Source organism: Molothrus ater, chromosome Z, assembly GCF_012460135.2.
Source record: "Molothrus ater isolate BHLD 08-10-18 breed brown headed cowbird chromosome Z, BPBGC_Mater_1.1, whole genome shotgun sequence".
Lineage (NCBI taxonomy): Eukaryota > Metazoa > Chordata > Aves > Passeriformes > Icteridae > Molothrus > Molothrus ater.
The window spans coordinates 64604460-64617023 of NC_050511.2; the positions used below are offsets into that span (position 1 = coordinate 64604460).

A 12564-nucleotide genomic window follows, 5' to 3' on the forward strand; every position below is an offset into this window, starting at 1 on the left:
CACTGGAAGCAGATGTGGGGAGGGAAGCAGAAAGAAGTGGCTGAATAGATGTGATTTTAAGGCTGCAAGAGGAAAAAGCTGAGCCTGATGGCAGCTCCCAGTCACTTGCTCTGCATTTGTGTGTACAGAAGATGAAGGCAGAGCCACAAGCAGAGCTGCCCGAAGCTCAGAGTGCCATCATGGCAGTGAAGAGGAGGAACAAGGAAGACATAGGAAGAATTCAAGAGGAGAATCTCCATCAACAGAGGGGCGATCAACAAAACCAGGTGAGTGAAAGAGTGGCAGCCACTCCAGTCATAAGGCGTCCTCTCCCTCCTTGTTTACAGAACATCAAGGAATACCTGCAGGCAGAGCTGCAGAAAACTGATGCTAGGATCAGGGCATTGGAGAAGAGGCTTGAGGAAGACATGAAAATCATCAGAGAGAAAGCTAATCCCCTCCCTCAGGCTCTGCAAAAGCAAGTGAGTGAAAGAGGGATGCAGTCACTGCAGTCACCAAGCTGGTGGTTTCTGCCCTTCTTGCCTTTCCACTCAGAGCAGCAGGGAGTGGGGCCATGCCTCTGAGTGCTGTCCTGCTGTAGTATGTATCACAGTCACTCTGAAGGACATTTCCTGGTGTGCTGAATCTCCACTGCTGCCCTTGACAGTGAAACTCGTCCTTTGGCCTTTTGGCCAGTAGTCATCCAAATTGATTCCTGCTGGCCTGTTCCTGCTCTCCTTGTTTCTTGAGGTGTTTTTACAGTGGAATGTGGTGACCCAGATGGAGGATTGGAACAAGCTGTCTGTATCCTCTGTCAATCTGTTCTTTCCCTTTTCTCACAGTGGATGACTCCTGGCTGACAGGGACAAGCTGTAGTGTCTGACTGCTTTGTTCTGTTTGACTTGAGGTGCAAGTGTTGACATCTCACCGGGCAGCCTGCGAAGACTTCCAGCGAATGTCTGGCAATGAAGAGCCCCAAGGTCGGCATGAGGCACAGGAACAATGCCCACCAGAAGTGCACGAGGTTGAGCACATCTACACGGGCTCTGGCACTAAAGCTGCTGCCGCAGCAGCATCACCTCGAGGAACCTCTGTTGTCAAACCTGGGATCTCGAGCTCGGGCAGTTTGTTCATCTCCAGTGCTGAGAGCAGCATGGCTGCTCCAAACCAGGAGACTGAGGAGAAGTACCTGGAGATGCTGGGTACGTCTGGGGTGTTTCTTGTCTGAGGGACAGTGTGTTGTGTGCAGGTGTCAGCAGAGCTGTACCAAATGCTCCTCCTGCGTTTGGTGTCACAGGGCCATTTAGGACTCCCCAGAGGAAGTGCTGGCTCTGAGGCAGCGGGAGAGCGCTCTGGGTGAATTGGACTGGCTTTGGAGTATTATCTTTTTGGCTGGGGATTTTTTATTGGGCTTTTTTTTGTTTTGGTTTGGTTTTGTTTTTGTGGGTGTTTGTTTTCAGTTTTCTTGTTGCTTTTTTTTTATTTGTGGGTTTTGTTTTTTTTTTGTGGGGTTTTATTTGTTTATTTTGTTTGTGGGGTTTTTTTGGTGGACTTTGTTTTTCTCTATCCTGAAGGAGCCCATCTGCCTCACATGTCCTGCTGATGTCATTTTTATGACTGTTAATGTTACTATTACTACATCTGCAGTTTATTTTCATGAGAATGCTATCTTTTTGTCAAAGAGAACTACTTTGAAAGAACATCAGGTTACAGGACAAATAGAGAGCACAAGGTGTTTTCCATGTGCCCCCAAAGAAAAAAGCAATACTTTTAGAACAACTTTTATTTAATCTTCTAGTTTTACGCTTATTAAGATGTGTCCAAGAGACACATCCAAGTGGTGTGATCAGATAAAAGTGTAATGCAGGCATTTCTCAGGAGAAGCCTCCAGCCCAGCTATGGTCTATTCCTCAGATCAAGATCAATGGCACTTTTCCATACCCAATTCCCACTCTTTCCCATGACTGTTAGAATCCTAGCCATTGGCCCAAGCCCTGCTCAGATCAGTCCCTAGGAAAACACATCAAGTCCTTTGTGATTCTGCAGCACCACCCAATGAATCTGCATCTTGCCCGGAACATCTGACAGTGCTGTGCTCTCAGATAAGACCTGGTGGGGCTGAGACCAGAGCCCGGTGGATTCTGTGTCTACCATCACCTGCTGGGACAAAAAGGGCACTGATCTGTGCCTCGGTGGGGCTGATCTCAAAGCCCATCCTGTTGTGTTCTGAATGGGAGCAACAGCTTGTAAGGGGCTCAGGCTCACTCTGGCTTCTTCCCATCAGTGCCTGTCAGTGCTCATGCTTGGGCTTTGCCAGCCTTGTTGTGCTAGCTGCCCTGTCCCTGAGGGTTGCTGGGACTGCAGAGGCTGGAGCCTTCCTTAGCTGGGAGAGGGGCATCTTTGAGCTCAGCCTGCTCATAAACAGGTGAGGGTCCTGATGCTGAAAGGCCCGTTGGGATTAGCTCTAGCATGAGCTGCTCTGGTTTACAAATGGGAAGGCATTCTTTTGGCAAATTGCTGAAAGGTGGAGAAGATGTCCTCCTCTCCTGGAAATGCATCTCCCTGTGCTTTGTTTCTTGTCAAAGAGAACTCTTCAAAGGACTGTACAAAATCAGTCTCTGTGCCAGCCATCTGTACTGCAGGGCTGCCTGTCCTGTTGCTGTTGTGATTGTTGTTGTTACCCAGCAAACTCCAAAGGGCTCAGAGCTCCAGAGAGTGGGGCTGCCTTTTGTACCTCCTGGAAGCTGGGATCTGTGCTTTCAAGTCAGCATCCCGCATTTTGTTTCCCTCAGGGAGAATGGTGAACCCCATTGAAAATCCTGTGAAGAAATACACTGAGCTGGAATATATTGGCAGCGGGTGAGTCCAACCGCAGTTACTCCTGCACAACCATGGGCCAGGTGTTTTTCTGGTGGAATGTCTATCCAGCGTGAAGTCAGGCCAGCTGCAAAGATGTTCACACACTGGGGATAGATTGTCCCATCTCTCAGTGCTGCTCAGAATTTGTGAGTAGGCTCAGAAGGCATTGTCAGTGACATCTCCATGCTGCCAAGGTCTTGCCTGCATCAAGGAACAGGACCTTGAAGGTCTCCTTGTCACACAAGTATGGAACAGTTCTGTGTCAATTTATCATTTTTGGATGTCTCAAAATCATACTGGCCCACTAATGAAAAAGTAGTCTTGCTTGCCTGAAAGAGCAGCATACCCCCTATCAAAGCTGTGAGCTAACAGTTCTCAGGAACATTTCTTTCCAAGAATTTGCTGAAGGAAATACTCTGTGGTCAGGATAGAAACTGCACAGTTTAGAAACTGAAACCCAAGAGGAAAGAAGAAGCTGTCTTTAGGAGCTGAGACAGTAAAGCCCAACACTTCAGGGACAGGCCCAGTGCCCATGCACTTGGGAGGAAAATGCATCATCTGCCTTCTGGCAGAGCCCTCCTGCATCCTGCAGGTTTTAGACATTTACAGCACAGATCTCCTGTGTGGGCTGGCTTTCACTGCAAGATCTAAATGGCTTCTCCTTTCTCTGCTTCTGTTTTGTTTCTAGGAGTTTTGGAGATGTTTGCCGAGCACTCAACAATGCCACAGGGAGAGAGGTAGATGTCAACAGGCCCTGCAAACTCTGCTGCTCTTGAGGGGCTTTCCCCTCTGGTGTGAGCTGGGGCTGGAGCTTTGGGCAGAGCTGTGCTGAAAAGGCACAAGAAGCACAGACTGGTGCCAGCCTGCAAAATACATTTGGGACTTTGTCCTCCTCAGCCTTCCTCGGAAGGAAGGCACGGAGCGCAGCGGTTCCTTTCCGAGAAGGACGCGCTCACTCGCTCTCCATTGCTAAAACAAAGGTGGTGCCTTCGAGCACCTCACTGCTCTTTGGGGCTACAGCTTCAGAGTCCTGAATTCTCATTTCTGGCTGCCAGCAAATACATCTGAAAGTTCCTGGTAGTTCCTTAGCCACCTGCAGTACTGCCCTTGGGAACTGCACGTAGGGAGAGATCTGCAAGGTGTCCCTAAAAGCCCTGCCCATAGGCCAAGATGTACCCACAGAGTATTAAGGCCTGGATTACTTCTTCTGAATCCCATCCAAAGCAGCAGAGAGTGTGGTCAGAGGTTTGCCGGTGATAGGTGAGACACCACTGTTACCAAGTGGTCAAGGCAAAATGTCAGTGGCCCCACGTGTCCTGTAACTGGCCCCCAAGGGAGCAGAGAAATGGGCTGTTGGAATGTCAGTTCCTCATTACTGCAGTGCCTCATCACAAGGCAGTTTGGCACAGCTCAGCTGTGTCATTGCAAAATCACTCGCTCCATGTGCGTTGTGGTCTCGTGCCACCAACTTCTCGAGTTACTGATTTTCAATGTCATTTTAGGTGGCCATAAAGAAAATAAATCTTCAAGGACTGAAGAGGAAGCAAGTAACTGTCAATGAAATCAAGGCCATGAAGTGCTACAGGAGTCCCAATGTTGTGAATTATTTAGACAGGTGAGTGGTCATGGTTTTATCCCATGAATGTGCATTTATATACAGCAAACGTGAGAGGTTAAAAACCCACTTGGTCACTGGCAGAAAGTAGAGCTGTAAATTTATTATTTATTCATATTTCTCTACTCATCTCCAATGGATGAGAAGAGATTGCATTTTTTCTGCATGAGTCTTCTCTGGCACACCAAATTTGAATATTATTCCAAAGATGATTTCCCTTGGATGGTCGCCCCTTTGCCATTGCTGTGCATGCCAGGAAGACGAGGTGCTTATTTCCAGAAACACCATGCCTGACAGGTTTTTTATCTGGGCTGTTACTAAACTGCACTTTTCACTTGCTGGCCATCTAAGACATCTTCTTTTTCACAGCTGTGCCTTTCTCCTTGGGACTGCACAGATTGCAAATGCACAATGCACAGCCAAGAGGGGATCTCTATTCCTTTTATTCTGCCCTTGTCACAAAGGGACCTGAAACAAGAAACATGGAAGCAAAAAATCAAGGTAGCCATGCATGTTTATCTCCATGCCCTTGTTTCCTTCTTTCAGCTACCTTCTGGGCGAGGAACTCTGGCTGGTTATGGAGTACATGGACGGAGGCACTCTGAGAGATGTCATCAATGAGTCTAACATCTTTGAAGGCCACATTGCAGCCATCAGTCGGGAGGTCAGAGATGTGCTTCCGAGGGCTTGGGCAAGATTGTCTGGGAAACGGGGGTTCAGATCAGGAGGGATTTCCTGTGCCAGGCTTTGTTTCTGTGTGGCTGCTATGCTATGGGCAAGTAAAAGCACCTCAAGTGAAAGGCCTGCCAGTGCCCCTGCACTCCCTGTACTCAGTGCCAGTACTCTTATCTCCTGCTGTTGTACTCTCGCTCTGCCTCTTGTATTTGCTGTTCTCCATCTTGCCTCGCTAAACTTTTGCCTGTCTTCACTGCATTCCTTGCCTGTGAGAGCAAAGGTGCTGGTGGCAGGATTTGAAACAAGCAGCAAAGAAAAAAGAGAGACTCATTTCTCTCAGTCCTCAGCTAAAAAGGACAGGAGTGCAGCCCAAATGCTCTTTGCTTCTGAGCACATGCACTGCAGCAGCAGTCATTCTGGCTGGTTTGCAGGGGACAGCCTACAACAGCAGGTGCTGTTGCTCTTTCAAAAGCTGACGTGCCTTTCCTCAGAAAGGACCTGCTCTGCAAGTGTTGGAGCAGCAAGCTCTTCCTCTCAGTGGCACTGTGTTCTGCCATTACTCCCCATTCCCCTGGAGAGGGAATCTTTTAGATTCTTTGTTTCCTTTCTTGTGTGATGAAATCCCATCACTCATTTTTGCCCTCCTGTTTCTGTTTTCTTTCTCAGTGCCTGCAAGGACTTTATTTTCTTCATTCAAACGATGTGATCCATCGAGATGTGAAGAGCAGAAACATCCTTCTCAGAACCGACGGTTCTGTCAAGCTGGGTCAGTATATTCTTGGTCAGGTGCAGCATTCCAGGGATGTGGCTGTGGGGCTGCTTTGCGTGACTGCCAGCTCCCCAAAAATGGTGCTGCTGGCAGCGCAGGGACACCCGCTGTGAGCTGAGGGCACAGTTGCAACGTGCACAGAGGTAGGACAAGGAACAAGCAGTCAAGGGTGGCCTTGTTCTGTGTGTGTGCCTTGTAGAGGGAGGGAGTTACAAGTCTAAAGTTTCCAAGGAACAAAAGCCACTGCTGGAGGCAGTGTAAAAAATGGGGGGATTTTTTAAGTTGCCAATGCCAGGAGATTCAACAGCACATTTTCCAACTTCTACTGGGGAATTCTTTTGCTGGCTTTCCTAATTGCACAGAATTGAAATAAAACCAGTATTTTGCTTTCTCCTCAGCTGATTTTGGCCTCTCTGCTCAGCTCACCCCTGAGCAGAACAGACGGTGCTCAGTAGTCGGGACTACTTGGTGGATGGCACCTGAAGTGGTGATGCATCAACCATATGGCCCCAAAGTGGATGTATGGTCTTTTGGAATTGTGGGGATTGAAATGGTAGAACAAGAACCTCCTTACTGGAGCGAAAGTTCTGGCACGGTAAGGAGCAAATACTCACTGATCCCACTGTCTTTCTCACCTGTCCCATGTCCTGCATGCCATTGGACAAAATCCCATTGCCATCTGCTGGAACTACTTCCACCAAGGTCCCCTCCTCAAAATGTCCCTGCAACACATCAGCATCTGCTCTAGTTCTGGTTGCATCAGTGGGGGAACTCAAGCCTCACCACATGCAAACAAACTCCATTCTCAGGCAACACTTTCCTTTGGGTTATAAGTGGTTCCAGTTCTTTTCTCTGTGGAGATGGCCCCAGTAACAGGAAACAAGTATCTAAGAAGTGGTGTTACCTTTCCAAAAATGAAGGAAAGAAACCCAAATCCAACAAAGTTTCTAAAACAGTGGATTCTAGAGAGGAACTGCATCCCCCGTGCAGTTTCTTCTCATTGGGAAACACTCCTGAAACCTGGGCATGAGGGTGTAAGGGCCACAGAGTCTCTTCTGCTTCTTGTGCAGTGCTGCTGAAACATTTAGTGACCGTGTTTCTTTCATAGCCCAAGCCACGTTGTCCACGTCACCAAGCCAGAGCCTGGTGATGTGGAGAGCCTGCCAAAACCTGGCACTTTTGGGGAGGGGCCTACCATTCATGCATTGACTTGAGTAGTCAAATGAGCAGAGGGTGACCACAGGGATGCCACCTCTCCTTCTTCTGACCATGACAATTTTCTTTTGCTGAAAAATGGGAAGCTGAAATTTTCAGACTGCTGAGAGACAGAGCTGCAGGTGGCTCCTGTGTGGCCAAGCAGGCATTTTCATCCCAGTACATTTGTGCAGGCATCTTAATGTGTCTGTGTTGAAGATGAGATTGTAAATGTTTGTTTCCTTCCCTGGGGATTAACTGATGGATTTCCTTTCTTTTCTTCCAATTGCCATTGTTTTCAAGAACAGCACAAAAAGCTTAATGAGTTTTGTTCTATGGCATTGTTACAGTTTTACATGAGGGACATTTAGGGAAGTGACATAAAGCTTTTAACCACTGGAAAGCTGGACACACCTCTGTGAAAAACAGATGTTAAAAGAGGAAAGAAACTTTTTCTTTCCCTTCTGGCTGGGAGGGAGGTAACACAGCCAGGTGGCCCCTGCTACGGGGCCAGGCCGGCGGGTCTTGTCGCGGGGTTAGGCCCCCGCTTCTCCCAGGCTGCCTGCCGGCCCCCTAACATCGATTTCTGGGCAGGGAGAGGGGGGTGCTGCGCAGCCAGATGGAGCCGGCCTTGGTAATATTTGGTTACTTGTTACACTGCACCCAGCCCGGGGCCCAGCTGTGCTCGCCGGCCCCGGGAGTAGCCCCGGCTCCAGGCTGGGATTTGACCTCCGCAGAAGTTACTCACAACCATCGGGCAGAAGGAAGGAGGAACTTCCTCTCTATTATCCTGGGTGACACTGTTGAGTCCTGGGCTGGTTGATTAGATCTGAGCTGCACCCCTAGCCCCAGTTTCTCCTGTTTGCAACCCCTAGTCCGACTGGTGTTAGGCTGACCATTTATAGGCTCGAGGTAAAATATGAATCCTTTTAGTGCTTTTATCCTCCCTCGAATGAGAGAAAAGAACAAGATATAAGTATGTGAAGGAATAAATATGAAAACATTATCATCAGTGAGCGAGAAGTTAAGTCCCAGATGGGAGGGATGAGGAAATATTTTAATTTTAGAGCTAAAATTCTCTTAGAAACGATGAAGAAAAAGGTTTTTTTCTTATAACACATGAAACTATGGGGAGATGAAGAGTTCAAATTGATAGTGAACAAAGGCCTCCACGTTAAAGTAAGCAGCTATTAAAGTAACTATAATTGTATGAGAAGTTGAAACAAGAGAAAGAGAGAAGAATCGTCCTGTACTGCCGGGAGAAGATTTTCTCTTCCTAGGGATAAAGATGATTTTAAAAATAGATAATGAAAACTTTTACTTTTGAACAACTCATCTTTAAAACAATACCCCATAGATCAACATGGCCCATAAACAAGTTGGGGGAAAGCTTTTAGAAAATGAGAGAAACTTTATGATAACAGGGTTCCCCAGGCAGCTGTTATTGATGAAGAAATTAAGAACCACAAGAAAACTGTTTTTTCCTCTTGTAGAGAAGTCCCCATAAGATTAACAAGAGGTAACAAGAGGGACTTCTCTCCCTAAGTAAACTGAAGAAAGACTATTTTCAAAGTAGTCAATGGACTGGAAAGTTTAGGTTTTGTTTCTTTACATTATCAGTGAGAAAGAAAAGGTTCTGGGAAGAGGAGAAATGTTCTGAAGGCTTTATTCTCATCCTTATTACTCTTTCTTTTAGTTGCTATTAATAACATTTTCTTTTTACTCTTTGAAAGTTTTAAGCCTGTTTTACTTTCTCCTAATCCTATCTTCCTAGCTCACAACAGGAAGTAAGTATATTAATAATTGACCAACACCAAACCCACCACACTCTTGAATACATTAGCAGGGAAAAACTAAGAACTGGGGAAATTTTAAATTGGGGAACAAAACCACTAGACAAAATTAGTGTTTCTGCCCAGTTTTGAACTGAAACCGCCACAGGCACCTATGCTCAAGGGACCAACAAGCACTGCAGAGATGCCTTTCATGTACTAATCCTTAGAATTGGTTAGTATAGCAAAGACCCTCTTCCAAAAAGCCTCTCAAGCTGGTGTGAATCCTCAGAGAAGCAAATGTGCCTTTGCTGATGTAGCTCCCACTAACTAGGTCAGTCAATCAAATCAGCTGCCAAGGCAAGAGCTGCGGGATGGTGGAAAAGCTGTGGCTGCATCAGGGTTTGGGTTTTTGGTTGGAAAAGGAAAATCATCTCTGGGTCTCTGCCAGGGCAGAAACTACCACTGAAGAACAGAGGTTAAACAAAGGGATGTGGGAGAGCACTTAGAGATGTGAAAGGACCTGGTGGAACCTGGTGTTTCCTTTTTCCCCAGGCTAAACTCATGATAGCCATAAAAAGAACCCCACGGCTGCGGCAGCCCAACCGATTCTCGCCTTGCCTGCGTCACTTCCTGGGCTGCTGCCTGCAGAGAGACGAGGAGCAGCGCTGGTCTGCCAAGGAACTCCTGCAGGTAAAATGTAAAGGGGCTGCAGGTGAAACAGGCTCTGAGGGATGGGCTCCTCCTCCACTCAAGTCCAAGGCATCAGATGAGCCCCCTTCCTCCTCACCTCCACTCTTGGAGCTCTTCAAATGAAAATGGTGAGGAATCCTAGACTGGGCTGGCTGGCAGGGCCCTGTAAATGTCCTGTGGTGCAAGTGTGCTGCAATGAGCAGGGACATCTTTAAAGAGATCAGGTTGCTCAGAATCTTTTCCCACTGGAGCCGGAAGGGTTACAGGGATGGGGCGCCTACAAGCTCTTGGGGCGACCTGTGCCAGGGTTGCACCATGCTCCGAGTAAACAAGTTCTTCCTTAGACCTACTCTGCTTAGATCTCCTTTGTGTTTAAAAATATTCACCCACATCCTATTGTAACTGGCCCTGTTAAAAAAGATGTCCCCACTTTCTTCAAAACCACTCTGAAGTCTTGGAAAGTGGCAACAAAGTCTCCCTGGGGCCTGTCCTTCACAAAACTGAGTAACTCCACCTCCCTCCGCATTTCCTGAGAGGAGAGCTGCTCTGTCCTCTGACCGTTTCTGTCACCCTCTTTTGTAATTTGGTGGGTGTTCAGTTTTATCTAATGGCAAAAGAATTGAAGCAGAGCAATGCAGGGTACAGAGACATGAAATGGTGGTGGTGGAACCCAAGGAAGCCAGTCCCAGCTGAGCAGTCAGAGATTTGGCTGTGGGCAGGAGGGGCTTTGGGGGTCTCACTGGGAGCCTCTGAGGGGCCCTGGTTTGTGCCCCCCAGCCCACCCTTAGAGGTTTCTGCCACACAAACAGGGACAGCTGGGAGGGACTTGTCCCAGCCCCATCTGCTGCCTGGCACGCCCAAGCAGATGGGAACTGTGCCAGGGTTACTGCCAGGTTGTGTGGCAGAGAGGGAACTGCAGGGCCCAGTGCCACTGGGCTGGCCCTGCTGGGAAGGAAGGTGCCATCCAGCACACGAGGGGCAGGCCATGGAAAGGCAGACACTGCTCTGTCTCCCTGTGGGAATCAGCACAGTGCCTGTCTTGCAAAGGCAGGGACCTATGTGAGTCAATGGAGTTTCCTGCAAGGGAGAAACGCCAGGGACAGAAAGCATCATTTCTAGAGCACTGGCAGGGCAAAAATCCCAACAAGATCAAAAAACCAGAATAAATGGATGAATGGGATTCTGGGCCAGGTTTGCCTGTGATGGCAAGCTCCTGCACATGACGTCTGGGAGATGATCCCATTGCTCCTCTTTCTGGGTCTGTCTGAGAACCAGAGCAATCCTGATTGAGCCTGTGAAGCACTGATCCGGGAAAGTAATGATTGTTTTTTGTTTTTTTTTTTTCCCTGTGGACAGCATCCATTTGTAACATCAGCCAAGCCAGCATACACCCTGGCACCACTCATCAGCTCAGTGAAGAGGAGGATAGACATGCGAAAACTGTGATCATCACATCAGCACTATTTACTCCATAGGCATCTTAGAGTGGGATTGTAGAGTAGGATTGTAGTGTAGGATTTAGAGTAGGATTATGTGAAGAAAAGACAAAGGACTCTGCACAATTGAATGTGAATCAAGGAGAAGCCATTTATTGTGCTTCTAAACATTGTTTCTTTTTACTTCCTATCTTATAGGTCTATAGAGTAATGCATTGTTTGGTTGGCTGCTGCGCTTTGTCCATGCATCTCTTGATTGGTAGCTCTATTTTATCCTGAGGCAAGCACGCATCTTTTTTTCTTAATCTAATTGGTAAATGCTGTAAAGGTCATTTGATTTGGCTTGCTACCCCTTTGTCTGTCAGCAACTCTTCTGCTGCTTCTTTCTGCTCGCAGCATTGAATTTTTATCCACAAAGATGGATATTAAGCTTTATTAAAAACAAGACCTAGTTCTTTAGTTCCAGTAGGTTAGGCTAGTTTGTTCAGTAGCTGTCCATTTTTTCTGTAAATATGACCCTGCAGGATTATAGAGTAGGATTGTAAATCAATAAAGTTTCTGAAATTTTAACTCATCTGGAAGATTCCATTCTTTCTCACCCTGTGAATAAGCTCAGCATTTCCTTCTGAGCTGTCAGTTGTCTCTTAAAGCTGCAAAGTGACATTTATGGCTTCTTTGGTGTGCCTTGAAAGTGGGGAAGACTCTTCTTCATTCATCATCTCCAGACCACACTGCTTTTGGAATACGGCCCACTGTCCCATTTTGGCACATCTGTGACACTTCCAGGTGAGGCAGAAAGGGCAATGGCATTTGCAGGCAAAAGCAAAGGAAGAATGGGGCAGCCCAAACATCCTGTGCAGATTCATGCCTTCAGCTGTGACTGGAGAGCATTTGGGCTCCTGCCACTTGCATTTGGATCCCTAAATGCAATGTCTTTGGCGGAAGGAGAGCCTTGCTCAAGTGAGAAAGCAGAAAGATCAGAGAGGGTGCTCGGCAGGGTCTCCTGTGGTGCAGAGCTGTGAGCGCGTGTGAGGTGAGAGCGGGCCCGGCCTTGCCCGGGCTGGAGCCCCAGCAGAGCCCAGGCAGAGGCGGGAGCAGGCTGAGCCCCGGCAGAGGCAGGCTGGAAGGAGGCCCTTGGAGCTGCGAGAGGCAGCAGCCGGGCCCTGCGTGCCTGTTCCTGGGAGCGGGCGAATCCTGTGCTCTCAGAGCCCAGGTGGCAGCTGGCTGCTGCCAAGGGGAAGCGCAGCCGTGCTGGGCACAGCCCGGCCTGGAGGCATTGGCCGTCTGGAGTGTGCCCAGGAGCAGAGAAAGGCCAAGGGCAGCCGAGGGCCGCTGGGCTGGCTGAGGATTCCTCCTCTTCTGCCGGCTGCCCTGCAACTCCTGGCCAAGGTCAGCAGTGTGTGCAGCACTCTGGGCACCGGGGCAGGGAGCCGGGTTGCTCAGCAGGCTGGGGCACAGGGCAGCCTCCTTCAGGCCCGGCACTTCTGCCAGGGGAAGCGAGGCCAGCGTGAGACAGGGACAGCTTGGCAGGGCACGTCTGCAGGAGCCAGCGCCTCACGCAGCTCTGGCAGG

At 48.4% G+C, this 12564-nt stretch overlaps 1 protein-coding gene across 1 annotated transcript in view; it reads left to right on the forward strand.

Annotated features, from left to right (window-relative positions):
- Positions 1-11002, forward strand: part of LOC118699160 (uncharacterized) — a 31086-nt gene extending 20084 nt beyond the window's left edge. The window contains 7 exon segments of the mRNA XM_054517980.1: positions 129-461; positions 4341-4453; positions 5000-5117; positions 5795-5894; positions 6296-6492; positions 9419-9556; positions 10913-11002. Coding sequence (XP_054373955.1) covers positions 129-461; positions 4341-4453; positions 5000-5117; positions 5795-5894; positions 6296-6492; positions 9419-9556; positions 10913-11002 — 1089 coding nt within the window.
- Positions 11003-12564: the final 1562 nt, after the last annotated feature.